Below are 14038 nucleotides of genomic sequence, written 5' to 3'. Positions count from 1 at the left end.
CATTTTTTAGGGAAACGGAAGAATTATAATTTTAAATTACAAATTCTCTCCAAAAAAGCTATAAAAAGAGCTGTTGGTGCCTCATTTGTGCATAAGTTTAAGATTTCTCTTACAAAATGTTGCTGGATTGAACTTGCGAGTACTCCCTAAAAGCATTTAAGGACAAAAACCTTCATTTGATTGCTAGTTCTGGACCCTATTGTGGTTATAAGGATTGATTCTTGTTTACATTGTATTTCTACAGGAACCAGATCTAGTGGTCACCTAATCCATTTTTGAAGTCCTGATATTTTCCTTGAGGAAATGATACTTAATGGGGACACTATACACCTCGCACTGTATCAGAGAATCCACATTATTAGGATTGAGTACTGTCAAACATTACCCTAAGCAGCACCATTCCATTTTCCATATTGCTGAGTTCCCATTTCAAACTCTACTAAGCTGAGTGAGAAGACTGTGGTAGGATGATTCGCTGTATGCAGATTCATTGTTGATTTCTTTTTAAGTTCCTTCTTCAAACAAAGATTTACAATAATAATGGCCAGGTTGTAATCAGCTGCAGTTTTGTTTTCAATTATGCTGTTTTACCCTTTCCAATTGACTTGGAAGTACTTGCTATTGAATCTTTACACTGTTCTTTCTGAGGAAGAGGACTGATTGCAGCCTGTATAGCTTTACATTGATTTACTTATGTTTGGCTGATAAGCATTGGATATCTGCTGATCATTTTATGTAACCTCCATTATATCACTATCTATCTGTTGTGACGTTTTCACACATCGCCCCATTGCAAATGGGGACCCATGTTTTTTGCTTTTTAGGGTTTGTTCTTTAGGTTTTTTTAGGGTTTTGTCGGTTAGCCTTTGCATTTTGAGTGTCGCCCAGGGGATCACATGGATAGCAAGTCCGGCTTGAGTAAGGTCCTGATCCTGAAATTCGGCTAAGTCTGGAATGTCCTGATCCTGAATTTGACTAAGTCTAGAAACTGAAAAAACCTCCAAAAACTAGATTTTGCAATATAACTCCTGGAGGTCTGAAACCACTCTCAAACATCCTGAAAGTATATATGGAATATAACTTAAAGTATAAGTGTTTCTTCTTTCTTATACTTAAATGTTATATTCCATAAAAATTATCCTGATAGAGAGTGCGAAAAGTCAAATTTCGCTCGTGTCCTTCTCCAAGGGTCCAGAGCGAAACGCGCTCCTGTCCCTCTCCAAGGGACCAAGGCGAATCGCTCGTGTCCCTCACCAAGGGACCAGAGCGAAAATGCTTAGTTGAGCCATTCCTGACCTTGTTTGGACGAATCGAGACATCAAAGGCATGGTGAAGGACGAAATGAGCATGATAGAGCATCCAGACTTGATCAAAAACAACGAAATGATGAAGTTTTTGCCTAGAGGGTCAAATTCGCTCCTGTCCCTCACTGAAGGACCAGAGCGAAATTCTTCATAAGGTACGATCTGGGCAAAGATCAAGTCAAGTTTATGTTTGAAGGCAAGGAAGGAGGTGAAATGAACTCATTGAAGATAAATTGAAGATTACCAAATGCCATCAAAGGACCAAAATGCTTAAGTTCGCTCCTGTCCCTCAGGAAGGGACCAGAGCGATTTTTGTTATAGATGATTTTCTTGCCAAGTTACAACCGATCTCAAGGCATGAATGAATGAAACGAAGTATGGCGAGACCATTGAAGATAAATTTTGAAGGTGATAAAGTAAAATGAAGCCCACAAGAGCAGGATCGCTCCTGTCCCTCTCCAAGGGACCAGGGCGATATAATGGTTATATTGTCGTTCCTCCAAATTCAAGGCACTCCAAGACGAAGAACAAGGTGGTGAAGACATTTTAAGACATCTCCATCAAGCGCAAAGCATCAAAAGTTGCTATCATTGAAGGATTTACATCAAGACCCCTAGTTCGCTCCTGTCCCTCAGGAAGGGACCAGAGTGATATTTCCATAATGGCTTAGATTTCGAAAATTTGTCAAGTGTCAAGCGACCAAGGGGATCAAGGGGACTTCATTTTACGCGTTGATAGCAATTACAAGTTGAAGAAGGCAAAGACAAGCTCAAAACGTTGAAGTTCGCTCCTGTCCTTTGGACAAGGACCAAAGCGATTTTTATTAAAACACTTATGTTCCGTCAAAACCAAGACAAGGCAAGGATAGGCAAGGTCAAGGACGTCCTTTGGAAGGCAATGAACGAAGAACGAAGATCAAAAGTTTGCAAATTTGAGCCAGGACACTAGGATCGCTCCTGTCCCTCTCCAAGGGACCAGGGCGATATTTGCCAAAACACCTATTATCCTTCGAAGACCACGTCAAAACAAGGTTGTACAAGGTTTTAAACATCATTTGGAAGGCGATACAAAGGGAGATGGACGTTAAATATTACCAATTTGTGCTTGAAATGGAGAAAACACATGGATCGCTCCTGTCCCTCTCTAAGGGACTAGGGCAATATCACCACAAAAGGACATTCAATCGCAAGGAAAAGTTAATCAAGCTCGAAGGACCTAACAAAAATGTCGATTTGAACGTGGAGATGAAGACTTTGGACGTAAAAAATTGCAAGAATCAAGACCAAATTGATGGATCGCTCCTGTCCCTCAGTCAGGGACCAGGGCGATGAGGTACGTATTATTTCATTTTCAAAAATTTGGCGCTCAAACACATTTCTTTAAATTTATTTTAAATGCTAAAATCGATGGATTGCAAATTTAATTAAAAATGGCATTTAAAATTTGCGCTTGATATTTATTAATTATTTTTGCCTTTATAAAAATCGAAATTTATTAATTTAAATAATAAAGGCATTTAATAATTAATTATTAATTAATAAAAAAATCAAATTGGGCGCTTGATTTAAAATTTGTTTCATTTTACAAGGGTCGGCCTTTTAAGTTTATTTTAAATTTGTCTTATTTACCAAAGTCGGCCTAAGATCAATATGAAGGTAAGAGCCTATAAAGGGAAGGTGGTTTATTCATTTCAAATCATCATTTAACATCCTTCATTAACATGCGATTTGGAGAAGACAAGGAGGTGCGAAATTGTTATTCAAAAGGGGTGCGAACTTGAAAATTCTATTGGTGCGAACTTGTCAAAGGCTTGAAGATCACGTCAAAACTTGAAAGGTGGCGAAATTGCTATTTTGAAGGGAGATCACGTTGAAGACCATCTTATTTTAATTTTGCCTAGGCAAATTCCTTGTTTTGCATTCTAGAGTTAGCTCTCAACTGAGGTATGGCGATATTTGTTTTATTGATTTTGAATTTTGATCGTCATTGCCTTAATTTTGAATTTTGAATTTTGAATTGTAATAGCTCAATAGTCGTTTTTAGGAAATGATTAATAAAGGACTTATCATTAAGTTTCCTAAAATTTGCTCTATAATTTATGTTATGTATTGCAAAATCATGTTGCTAATTTTGAAATGTTGTGTAGGCATCAAATGGAGATCTCATCAAGGAAAATCAAGCCGAATCAAGGACGATCTTCGCCGGGACGATCAAGCCAGGACAAGGGCGACCTTTTTCAATCCAGCGTTCCAAGGCGAGGTACATCATCTTCCTGCACATCAAGGACACAAGGAGTTAGAACAAGGGCTCGTTGAAGAAGCAAATAATTCCAGATGAATTAATTAAAGATAGCCTCTCAACGACATCAAATTGAATATCTAGCAAGCTACAAGTGTCAGATGAGGTGGCATCCCAGTCATCACTCCTCCAGTCAGTGTGGTCCACCTCAGCATGCCCAGATTCAATGTACTTAACTCATGGAAGGTGGCACAAACTCCGATGTACCTACCCCGGCTATTCATTGGTCGATTTTTCTAGAAGGGACATGTGTCCAAGCAATACAATTATTTCATTGGTCAAGCATTAAATGTTATGTAATGGTTGTAACAAACCCTAATTAGGGTTTTCATTGTTGAATCTTGGCCATTGATCTCGAATTGATCTAAGCCATCAAATTGTATTGTGGGCACTATATAAGCCCAGGCATTTCATTTGTAAAGGCTAATTAGCAATTGTTAGAGATAGTATGTAAATAGTTAGAATAGTTAGAGAATAGTTGGAAGCAATTAGAGTAGAATAGGAGGACAAGGCAAGAAATTGTTGCCATTGATTGTAAACAAACTCCATTTTCATTGAAGTAATGGTGAAGTGTGTCGTTTCTTGCAATTTGCATGGTTTCTTGTTGAGTCTTCAATCCTAGATGGTAGATGATTAGATGAATGGAGGAAATGCGATTGATTAATGGTGGAATTCGTACATCCATACTACTAGCAGTTTGTTGATTGCAGACTTGCCTTGCGTAGTCAACTGGAATCATTCAGCGTAAGCTCAATTTCAATTTGTCACTTCTTCATTGATATGCATCAACTTGGATGGTATCTATGCCTGCGGTGATGATTTGAACATCATAAAGCTTCCCTTAGAAGATCGCACTAGCCTTGTGTAGATGTTCCATTGATGTCAAAACAAGATCTAGTTGAAGTTTCATCAAAAATCAAGTCATTGCTCCTACATTCTTAGTATTAGGATTAGATCCTCTCTTCGCCCTTATCCTTTTTTCATTTTTTCAAATCCAAGTTAGTAAGAGCCTGTGTCCAGCAAAGCAGATCGAAAGTTCAATCACCAAATGTAAGTCCCCTTGTGATTCCAGCAAATCACATCATACCACGGCGAGCTTATCCACATGTAGAGACCCTACTAAAAGGAACCTTGGAGTCATCCTAACTGATCCTTTATGCGAATCTTCAGCAGTTAGAGACTTTTTCTCAAGAGAGGATAAGATACCCTTGGGTATTTTATTCTGTGTTAAGCTGTGTATAAAATACACGTCAACACTATCTCAGTAAGAGCTTCAATATGATTTTCTTAATGTATTTAATTTGCAGGTGGGGGTTGTGGGGGCTATGCTTTCACCTTTTCTGGTATAAGCGCACTGGAATGTCCCTTTTGCTTCGATACCCATATTTTTCTCTTGATCAAGATTTGGTTTGGAGATTAGAAGCTGTTTATTTGTTATTGGTTATTTGCCTCTTTCTCAAAGTGACATTCATCTCAATTTGTTTTTGGCTGATTTGTTGTAGATTGAATAACTATTTGTCTAAGACAAACTTTTGCTATATGTACATGTTCACAGCAAAGGTGACAAAGTAGATGTTCTTGTTATCCACTGGCTGCTCACATTCAATCCCACCCATATCCAGATAAGTGCGGTACAGCAGATGCTTTTCTATATCTAAGTTCACATCAATTCTGACTCCCTGATATTTCCTCAATTTGGATATTGTGCCATATTATCTCCAACAATTTCCCTGAGATTTTTCCTGCCAGAATTTACTAGGGACTAAGGAGAGATTTACCCATAGAGAAGCAGTATAATGGAGATCTTCAATGGGATTGAAAGCTGGGAACAACATTTTATGAAAAGACCTGAATTTTCAGAAACCAGAATCCTTCCTGAAAATCCTGATCCTTTCCTTGCTTTGTGGAGAACATTGATATAAAGTGTTCATTTGGCATCAATGAGATGTTCACTAATGTTACTAGTTCCCAGTCCCACTTCTCTTGAGCCCAAATCCTCAAGGTTTTGGGTCCTAGAAGGGCTCCTGTTAATCTGCAAATCAAAGCATTTTCTCTGAGCAGCCATAGGCTATTTTCCATTTCACCAACGGAAGTGTGCTTTCAGATGTTTCCAAAGTCTGAGGTAGTAGCCATTATCTTACTTTGTCGAAAGGAAGGCCCGATGATGATTTCCTGAGAATGTTTCTGGATGAAGTACTTTAGCTCCTCTTTGCAGATATGATTTGGCTACCAGAGAGTGTAATTCTGAAATTCGGGTTCTGATGAAGAGCCATAGGGAGTTGGGAGGAGATCATGGCCCCCCTAAAAGAGGTTTACCTTTATTATGACTTGGCTATTGGTCACTATGAAAGAGAACTTGCTGGTTTGGGTAATGAAAGTAAGATCAGGTGATGGAGGGGAGGGCATGAGACATGATAGTAAGTGATGGCTTTTCTTAATGATAAAAATAAGAATTTCAAATACTTGGGAATAGTGCATCTATAATAATATTGATGCATTTGAATCTTTGATGTACTATAACAAAGTTATTGACATATTATTTATCTTTGAATTATTAACTTTGCAAATCTGACTGAACAGCCCTAACAGATAGCATTCATAATGGTACCATTTTACCATAGAAATATAGTCAAAATGAAGAAACAAAAGAGAAAGAATGCAATGCAGCTTGATGAATGTCACAAATGCTATTGCAATCAATCAACCAGTGCCAAATAATGAAGGGCTTAACATATGTAGAATGCACCTTTTTCGTTGTTCGGAAGCTTCCTCTTCACGACGTTGCAATGCAAGCTGCTCTCTGTGAGATTTTGTTAAAAACACAGGCTACAAACAAAAAAGACTGATCAATATAACATTTTAAAATAACAAAGTTGGAAAAGCAAGCATGTTGATTAGAGATTAAGGGTTGGCTAGAGGCTTACAGACATAGAAAATTTAATTGAGGATAAAGCTGTAAAAATGTATTGTAAACACTTTTCCTCGCAATTACAACTTTGCTTTGAGCTGTTTAAATGAGTTTCAATTTATCCAACTAACACACTGTCTCATCCTTGTACATCTATTTAAACCAAATAAATTAAAAAATGTAAGACAATCAATTTTGGCAGCTATCTCCTTTGTTTCCCTTTGCAGTCTATGTGTTTTCCTACTTAATTTTTGTTGGTGCATTTTATTTCCTATACATTTAGTTTATTTTACTTGCATTAGTTTGCACCTGAGTTGAGCCTACTTAGCTAGGTGTTATCATAGACTGCATACTTACACTTAGCAGACCAAATAAATTTCAACTTGGCAAATTAAAAAATTCTTAAATTTCTTTGAAAAAAAACTTATGCACAACATATAGATAAAATGTATCCAATGAGAGTATAAAGCATTGGGAAAGAGATTTCTATTAGATTTAAATACAAATAGAGTACAAAATCATATCATCATGAGAATAACATAGCCTCTTGATAAATGATATGAATTTATACTGATTGCCGTTAAAAATAATCATCATAGATTGTATATCCATGAAAGTTACAAATTACAAGAACTTACAACTTCCTCTTCCCCGTTATAGTGCACAATTGGGAAAATGGTATAGTCCTCAAATTCACTCTTTGACTCTACTATAAACTCACTGTAATCCACTTTGAACTACTCAAATGTTGGTCCGAACTTCTGTTGTCCACATCAAACTATATATTGCACATCCCACAAATTTTAGACTTGGACTCAGTTGCATCTCCAATCTTCAATTGCCTTGTGCAATTCTGCTATTGTGGCTTGCTTTTTTCATTGAGATCTTTGGTGATAGCATAGGCAGCTATGCAAGTCTAAAATGGCACTAAAACCTTAAGCTTGCCAAACTCACTTGAGGATCTAGAGCTTCAAGAGTGGCATCGAGTTGCAAGTTTGCTTGGATGAATGGTAGAGCAAATCCAAGCTCACCATTGTATCCAAAGGGTCCAAATAATTAATTTTACCTATCATTTCATCCAAATTGAATATTAGGAGTCAAATCTACAAGGGTTTGCATTTGGGAGTTGTTGATTGTAATTAGGAAGGATTAGGCGGATTCCAATTGCCTTAGGCAACATTGGAATCCGCCCAAAGGGCTGGCCCCTCCTTCAACGTGTAGGGCTGGGCCCTATCTCTCACGGCACTCCTTAAACCTCACGCCACACTCAACGTGCTCCTAAATAGGGCCGACCCTATTTCAACAAGTCAATTTGCTCAAAGGAAATAAATAAATAAAAGTTAATTAAACAAAAGCCGACCTGACTAAGATCTTGCTCCACGTATAAATAAATGACAACTCCACATTATTATTAACTCGCAAGATCTCTCCATGCGAAATATATATCTGCCTAAATGCGAAGTCTTGAAGAAGGAATAATTGCGAATTCTATCTGTCATTAAAGATGATAATCTCAAGTGCAAATACCATCATAAGGAGGGCGAACTGTTCTAGATTCAAGGTGCTATGGTTGCAGTCCAGTCTCAAGTAAAGGTGCAGACTTAAGATGCAATAAAGTACAGATCTAGGGTGTGGACCTGATTGCTGGTTGGTGTGTTAAAGGGGCCAGACTTGATGCTTATGAAAGTGCAGATTTGTTGAAGACATCATCAGCCCTAAGTGCAAACATCTTCAAGTACTTGAGATAAGTGTTGTAATCATTATATGAATATAATCCATAATCAAATTTGAGGATCTTTTCTGGCTGGGTTTTTCCTCCTAGGAGGTTTTCCCAGGGTAACCGTGTCTTGTTCTTATTTTTGTTCATTTCTATGTTATGTCTAAATCTAGAAATCTCTAAATCTTTCAACTAATCAATCTAGTTAGAAACTAAATTCTGATTTTTGAGTTTATATTAATCTGAAAGTATTAAAATCAACAGGAGTTGCCTATATTTTCTGGAGGTCATGCTATTTTTATAGCATTTTGGGTCAATTCTAACCTTGCTATCACATCCAGAGTGCCCCAAAACCTAAGGATTGTCTATCAATTTAACCATTTTGTCCAACTTTACCCAAAGCCCTGCAAAATATTTCCTAAACCCTTGTCATACAAACCATGCCATTCAATTGCACAAGCATTGTGTAGGTGTTTAAATATTCTAAAGTGATTCTAACCTTGCTATCGCACCTGAAGTGCCCCAAACCTAAGGATTGTCTATCAATTTAACCATTTTGTACAATTTCACCCAAAGCCCTGCAAAAGTTTTTCTAAACCATCGTCATACAAACCATACCATTCACTTGCACAAGCATTGTGTAGGTGTTAAAATATGCAAGCATGATGTCATCCTCACATAGGTCTCCAAAAAAAGTGATTTTGGATTAGTTGGAAATAAGACTTCAAGAGCTTTCTGAAAAATGTCACAATAAGGATTTAGAGCAGTATTAAGATAGAAAAGATGATAAAAAGTTGGTCCTGCAATTCTAATTTTTGATGTATTTTTTTATGATGAAAGCAAGCAAAATCATTATATCTCGTTATAGCTTGCAATATTTGAAGCAAATATTTTCTAGACACCATTCAAGGAGTTATTTTGATCATTTTATGTCTTTTCAAAGCTCCTTTTCTACAATTCTTGTATTTCACCTGCTAAATTTTTTTATCACCCAATTTGAGGGTTTGTAAAGATAGTAAATTAAAACTTTTAAGGGGAGGAGGGTTCACTTTTTAAATGCACAAACAATTCTAGGGAGATCATGTATTAGAACTCTTCTTTTTTAAGGGGTGGGGGGGTGGGGAGTAATGGGCTAAGGAGGGTTCACTTTTTTGAGTGCTAATATAGTTATATGGAGACCACGTATTAAAACAAACCAAGTATAAAGTGTCACTCTTCTACTTCTCTAGGGGGTTTATACAAATTGCATTGGAATCAATGAATGGCTATAAAGTTCCAATTCTGTGGGTTTCAATCATGTTTTCAAGTATTAAAGTTTCATCTTTTGTCATCAAATTGGATCAAGAACTATGGGGAAAAGGAATCAAAAAATCACTACCTCAAGTAAGATCTATTACCCTGTCTCTTTGGACCATAATCAAGCAACTGAATGGAGATCTTGAATCTCCATCATAAAGTGAAGTTTCCTTGTAAAATCTTGCACATTTGGACAATATTGAGACAATTATCAATCCTCCTGATAACCCTTTGTCATGCCCCCGCCTAAGAAGTAGTATTAACCTTATGTTAATCAACAGAAAATTTGTCTTATTCATAAGACACCACAAATTTTAAATTCATACAAGGCAGCAATCAGGGGTTAACAACAGCAATGATCAGTGTCTATACAAATCGCACAAGCAGCATTTATAAACCTAGCGATTAAGATATCCAAAGATCCTTAAGCGAATTAAGGAGTGAACATGGCAATGTTTGGTGAAGAGTTGTCATTAAGGATCGAACATGAAGAGACACAGTTAAGAAAGGGTTGTGACCATTCTAAAGGGGCAGCCACTTCCAAAAGGTTGTCTCTCCTCCTCAAAGAGACATAAAGGTATAAAATAGGAAGGACCGCGATGAAGGAGGGACATGAAGGAAAACAATCAAATAATTATCAAATCAGGTCAGGGAATCAGAATTGAATCCCTCTATCATGACCAAAATTTTCCTCTATCCCACTGATTCTCAAGTGATGTTGTGTTGTTCACACGAGACTCTACTTCTACCTATTCCAAAATTATTGAATCTCGCTGGCAACCAACATTTTGTGCCCCCTAAATGATAGGCAGGAAATTCATATTGGTCTTGTCTTCATCAGTTGAGTCCTGTAAATAGCAACTGGTTCTTTGCTGTGTGTTTATCAATTTTCAATATGTATGCCTGTAATACAATTCCCAACACAAAATGCCCATCCAAAAGCCTCACTCCATTGACCTCAACTTCCTACAGTTTCCTCCACTTTAGGGTCCCTTCTTGTATCAACATGTCAGATGGTGGCTTTATAAGTTTATTGGCATAGAAATTGATTCTTTTTGTAACCAATCAGCAATAACAGCTGCCAAAACAGCAGTGCAAGCAATTTCCCCCGTACAGTGTTCACCCGTGGTAGAAACAAAAAATATCTCAGCAGATGGACTCATTTCTCTATTTCTACTAAGCAATTCTTTTTGTTCCCATTTGCCTATTACAAAATTATCAACTCCAAAGTCTGCAAAGTCAGCTTTATGTGACATAATCCCAATATCACTTTGATAACAGAGTACAAGAATCAGTTGTATAGAAGAACCTACTTGTTGATCAGCATCGTTTCTATCTTCTTGTTTATATACCCTGTTCAATAGCTCTACCAATATTCTGCAACTAAACTTCCCCTTTCTCCATGTAAGTAGGCTCCATTGGAATGTTTGTAGAACAATATGATCAGAAACTGAAAAAGATGGCTCCTCAACAAGCTTAGGAATTGGTTCCATATCTAGTAAACCATCTATCATACACCCGTTGCCTCCTCTTGAACTCAGAACAGGAGCATCTTCAATAACAAAGTTGGCTGCATCCAAGGTTCCATAATTGAGGGACTTCCTAAATATGTGCCCATCTTTTCCATTAGCTCTAGCCTTCTCACCGTCATCAATAGAACCTGAATCAAGCATATCAGTGGACTTATTTCCTTCACTCCTTGGGGACCATTCCTCATCACCACCCTCCTCTTCTTCAGCAGCCTTATTAGTTTTCTCCGCTAAAACGTATTCTCTCAAAATCTTCATACTTCTTAGACCTGCTCTAGAAGTAAAGAAATCTGCTTTATTTGATAACAAACTTACTGCCAAGAAAAGTAACATTTGAACTACAACCCTGTGGTTAGGATTCAAAGCTTCTTGAGATGTTTGAAGCTTCATAAAGTCAATGGTCTTTGCAAATGCAGCTTCAGATGTCATTCTTCCCATGCAATCAGAAACAGCTATTTTGGTGTGGTTCTTTGCAAATTTTCTGCAATTGAGGCAGAATCCCAAGATTTAGTAATGACGTATCCATGATGAAAGGCTTCATCTTTGGTTCTTGAATTGAATTCGAATTTGGGATCCCATCCATTGACATTGAAGCCAATAAACAGGTGACAAAGCAATTGTTGGGGCAGTTGACAGAGCTTGTCCAACTGCGGTTTATTGCTTCCAGGCCACACTTGTATCATTAGGAAGACTGTTTTCTTTGTATCCTCTTTGTTATCTAACCCACAACGCTCAGTTGGGATGAGTTTGCGAACAACATTTGTGTCTACATGCATTTGCTCATGTTTAGCAGCAGCATGGCATATTTTAATTTCAAGGTTTGCCTCGGATCTAAGATTGCTCATCTTTACTTTGAGTCCGCCTATAGTGACATCATTTTAGATACTGAGGAGTAACCAAACCACGACCCACCACTCCACATCAAGTCTTGGATCTTTTGTGAAAAATCTTTCAAGCACTTCAATCAATTTTAGATCGATATCAATCTCAGCCTTTGCCTTCACCAGTTGGTCTTGTTTAATCTTCAGCTCTTTGTCAAAATATTAAGGGGCTTCACCATCATTTTCTTCCATCATTGCAACTGATATTGATGAAAACAAGATAATCCCAAACCTCCTAGGTACATTATCCTCTAACATGTGCTGCATACTTTCAACATCTTCCAGTCCAGGGCCAATGGAAAGCTTTATGACGTCAACAACATGATACAGTCTTTTGCAACTATGATGAGGTTAGACAGGGAAGACTGGCTCGTCCCACTTATCCAAGTTACTCTGCCACTGTCTATACACCAAATCTGAATGTTCTTCTTGCTTGCTCAACACAAGAGAATCATCCCCTGTATGCTCCATCTCCATGTCTTCTTCCCTTGGAAGAAATGGTGATTGAAGATAGGCCTCTCTTTGTCATCTCGCTTTATCTATATGATTGCAGAGTTCCTTAACCTCTTGCAAGTGCTATCTTGTTTGGGCAGCCAGCAACTTTGCCTCCCTAGCTTTTTGTAGCCATCCATCAAACATATTTTGTATCTTCTTTGCATCTTCCATGCTGAAATATACAAACTCGGACCTCTTGTGGCTTGGATCCATAGCTAATACCTCATGTTTGGCTTTCAAATCTTGGGTGCCAACAATGGGAGACTCCATAACATTATCATCTTCATGTTTAAGGGCTGCCAACTCATGAGTCTGCATAGGTAGGGGACTGCTGTTCCAAATCAGGAAATCAGTCCTTTCCTCTTGCCTTTGTGTGATGCCTTCATAGAACTTGGTTACTTCTCCTTTAATGAGTGGATGATTATCCACATTGCTGGTTCAAGAGATGTCTCCAACTGAAAACCAAATGCCACCTGTCATAACTTCTGTCCCATGGTTGCAAGTTATACCTTCGTCTTCTTTTCTAGAAACTTCACATTGAAGTCCCACAATTTCTTCATCCATGTTTCTACTCTTCACAGTCAGGAATAATGAGGCTCTTTGGATGTGGCTGCTGTAGATGATTTAGATGATGAGGAATGTGTCAAACTCAACTCCAAACAAAGCTCATAAACTTGATTTTCTGATCCTTGAAGGGCCATTTGAGTATTCTTCTAGGAATCCATAGTAGTCTTAAGCTCATAGGTAAGCTTATCTACTTCATCTTCTTTTCTTTAAGCTGGAGATGATGATCTCTATCTGAAAGTAGGTATAGGTAATTTGGTTTCATCACAACCAAAGCTTTTTTTGTTAATGTATAGATAGCTTCGGTAAGATAAATGATTGAATGAGAGATAAATGAAGTCTCTCATTCAATCATTTATCATATCGATTATTAAAATGAATAAACTCAAGCATTCAATTGATAAACATTCCCTTTATATTAACTATTCATTATCATAGTATCCAAATTTGATAATCTATTCATATTCACCGATTGACAAATCGAGTTAACTCTTGCAAATAAGACTTAACGATTATCGGTTAGACTATCGTTTGATATTGAGATTAGTCTATGTTCACACCAATTATATCGGGTGTTAAGGATACATCGTTTGGCATACACCGATTATATCTAATGTTAATATAACCATGCACCACCGATAATTATATCGGGTGTTTTAATATGCACCAGTTGGTAAATAAAATGCCATGCACCATTATTGTGAGAGGGCACGATCAAGTGATGTCTTGATCGGCCATGTCCAAAAGACATGGCCGGTCAAGGCATCGCTTTACCGTACCCAGCCCACTATATATACCAAATGAAATGTGTGAGAATGGACATTGAAATTTATAAATGCTCCTCCTCTCCTGCCACATAAAAGAAGACAGTCAGATTTATATAATAATTCAGTAATAGAGAAAACAAAATAATAAGATAGAATATAACTTGCATATCAAATGTAAATTGAATATCATTTACATGGTATCAAAGCTATAGTTAAATCAAACCGGAGGCTGTTCAATTTTACGTAGAATTCAAATCAAGTATATATTCAACATCACAA

The 14038-nt window shown here is 37.4% G+C and overlaps 1 protein-coding gene across 6 annotated transcripts in view; it reads right to left on the bottom strand.

The window, feature by feature from the left end:
• LOC131034934 (DEAD-box ATP-dependent RNA helicase 21) overlaps nucleotides 1–14038 on the bottom strand; it is a 223990-nt gene that overhangs the window by 199793 nt on the left and 10159 nt on the right. For all 6 annotated transcript variants that reach the window (XR_009372623.1, XM_059221467.1, XM_059221468.1 and 3 more), the window contains one exon: nucleotides 6349–6428. Coding sequence is in view for 5 of the 6 variants with exons in the window: in XM_059221467.1 (XP_059077450.1) it covers nucleotides 6349–6428 (80 nt within the window). In the remaining variant the exon portion in view is untranslated. The remainder of the gene's footprint in view (nucleotides 1–6348; nucleotides 6429–14038) is intronic.

Source organism: Cryptomeria japonica, chromosome 5 (genome assembly GCF_030272615.1).
Source record: "Cryptomeria japonica chromosome 5, Sugi_1.0, whole genome shotgun sequence".
Lineage (NCBI taxonomy): Eukaryota > Viridiplantae > Streptophyta > Pinopsida > Cupressales > Cupressaceae > Cryptomeria > Cryptomeria japonica.
Note: the sequence above shows the minus strand (reverse complement) of the source record. Positions and strands in the feature narration are given on the sequence as shown.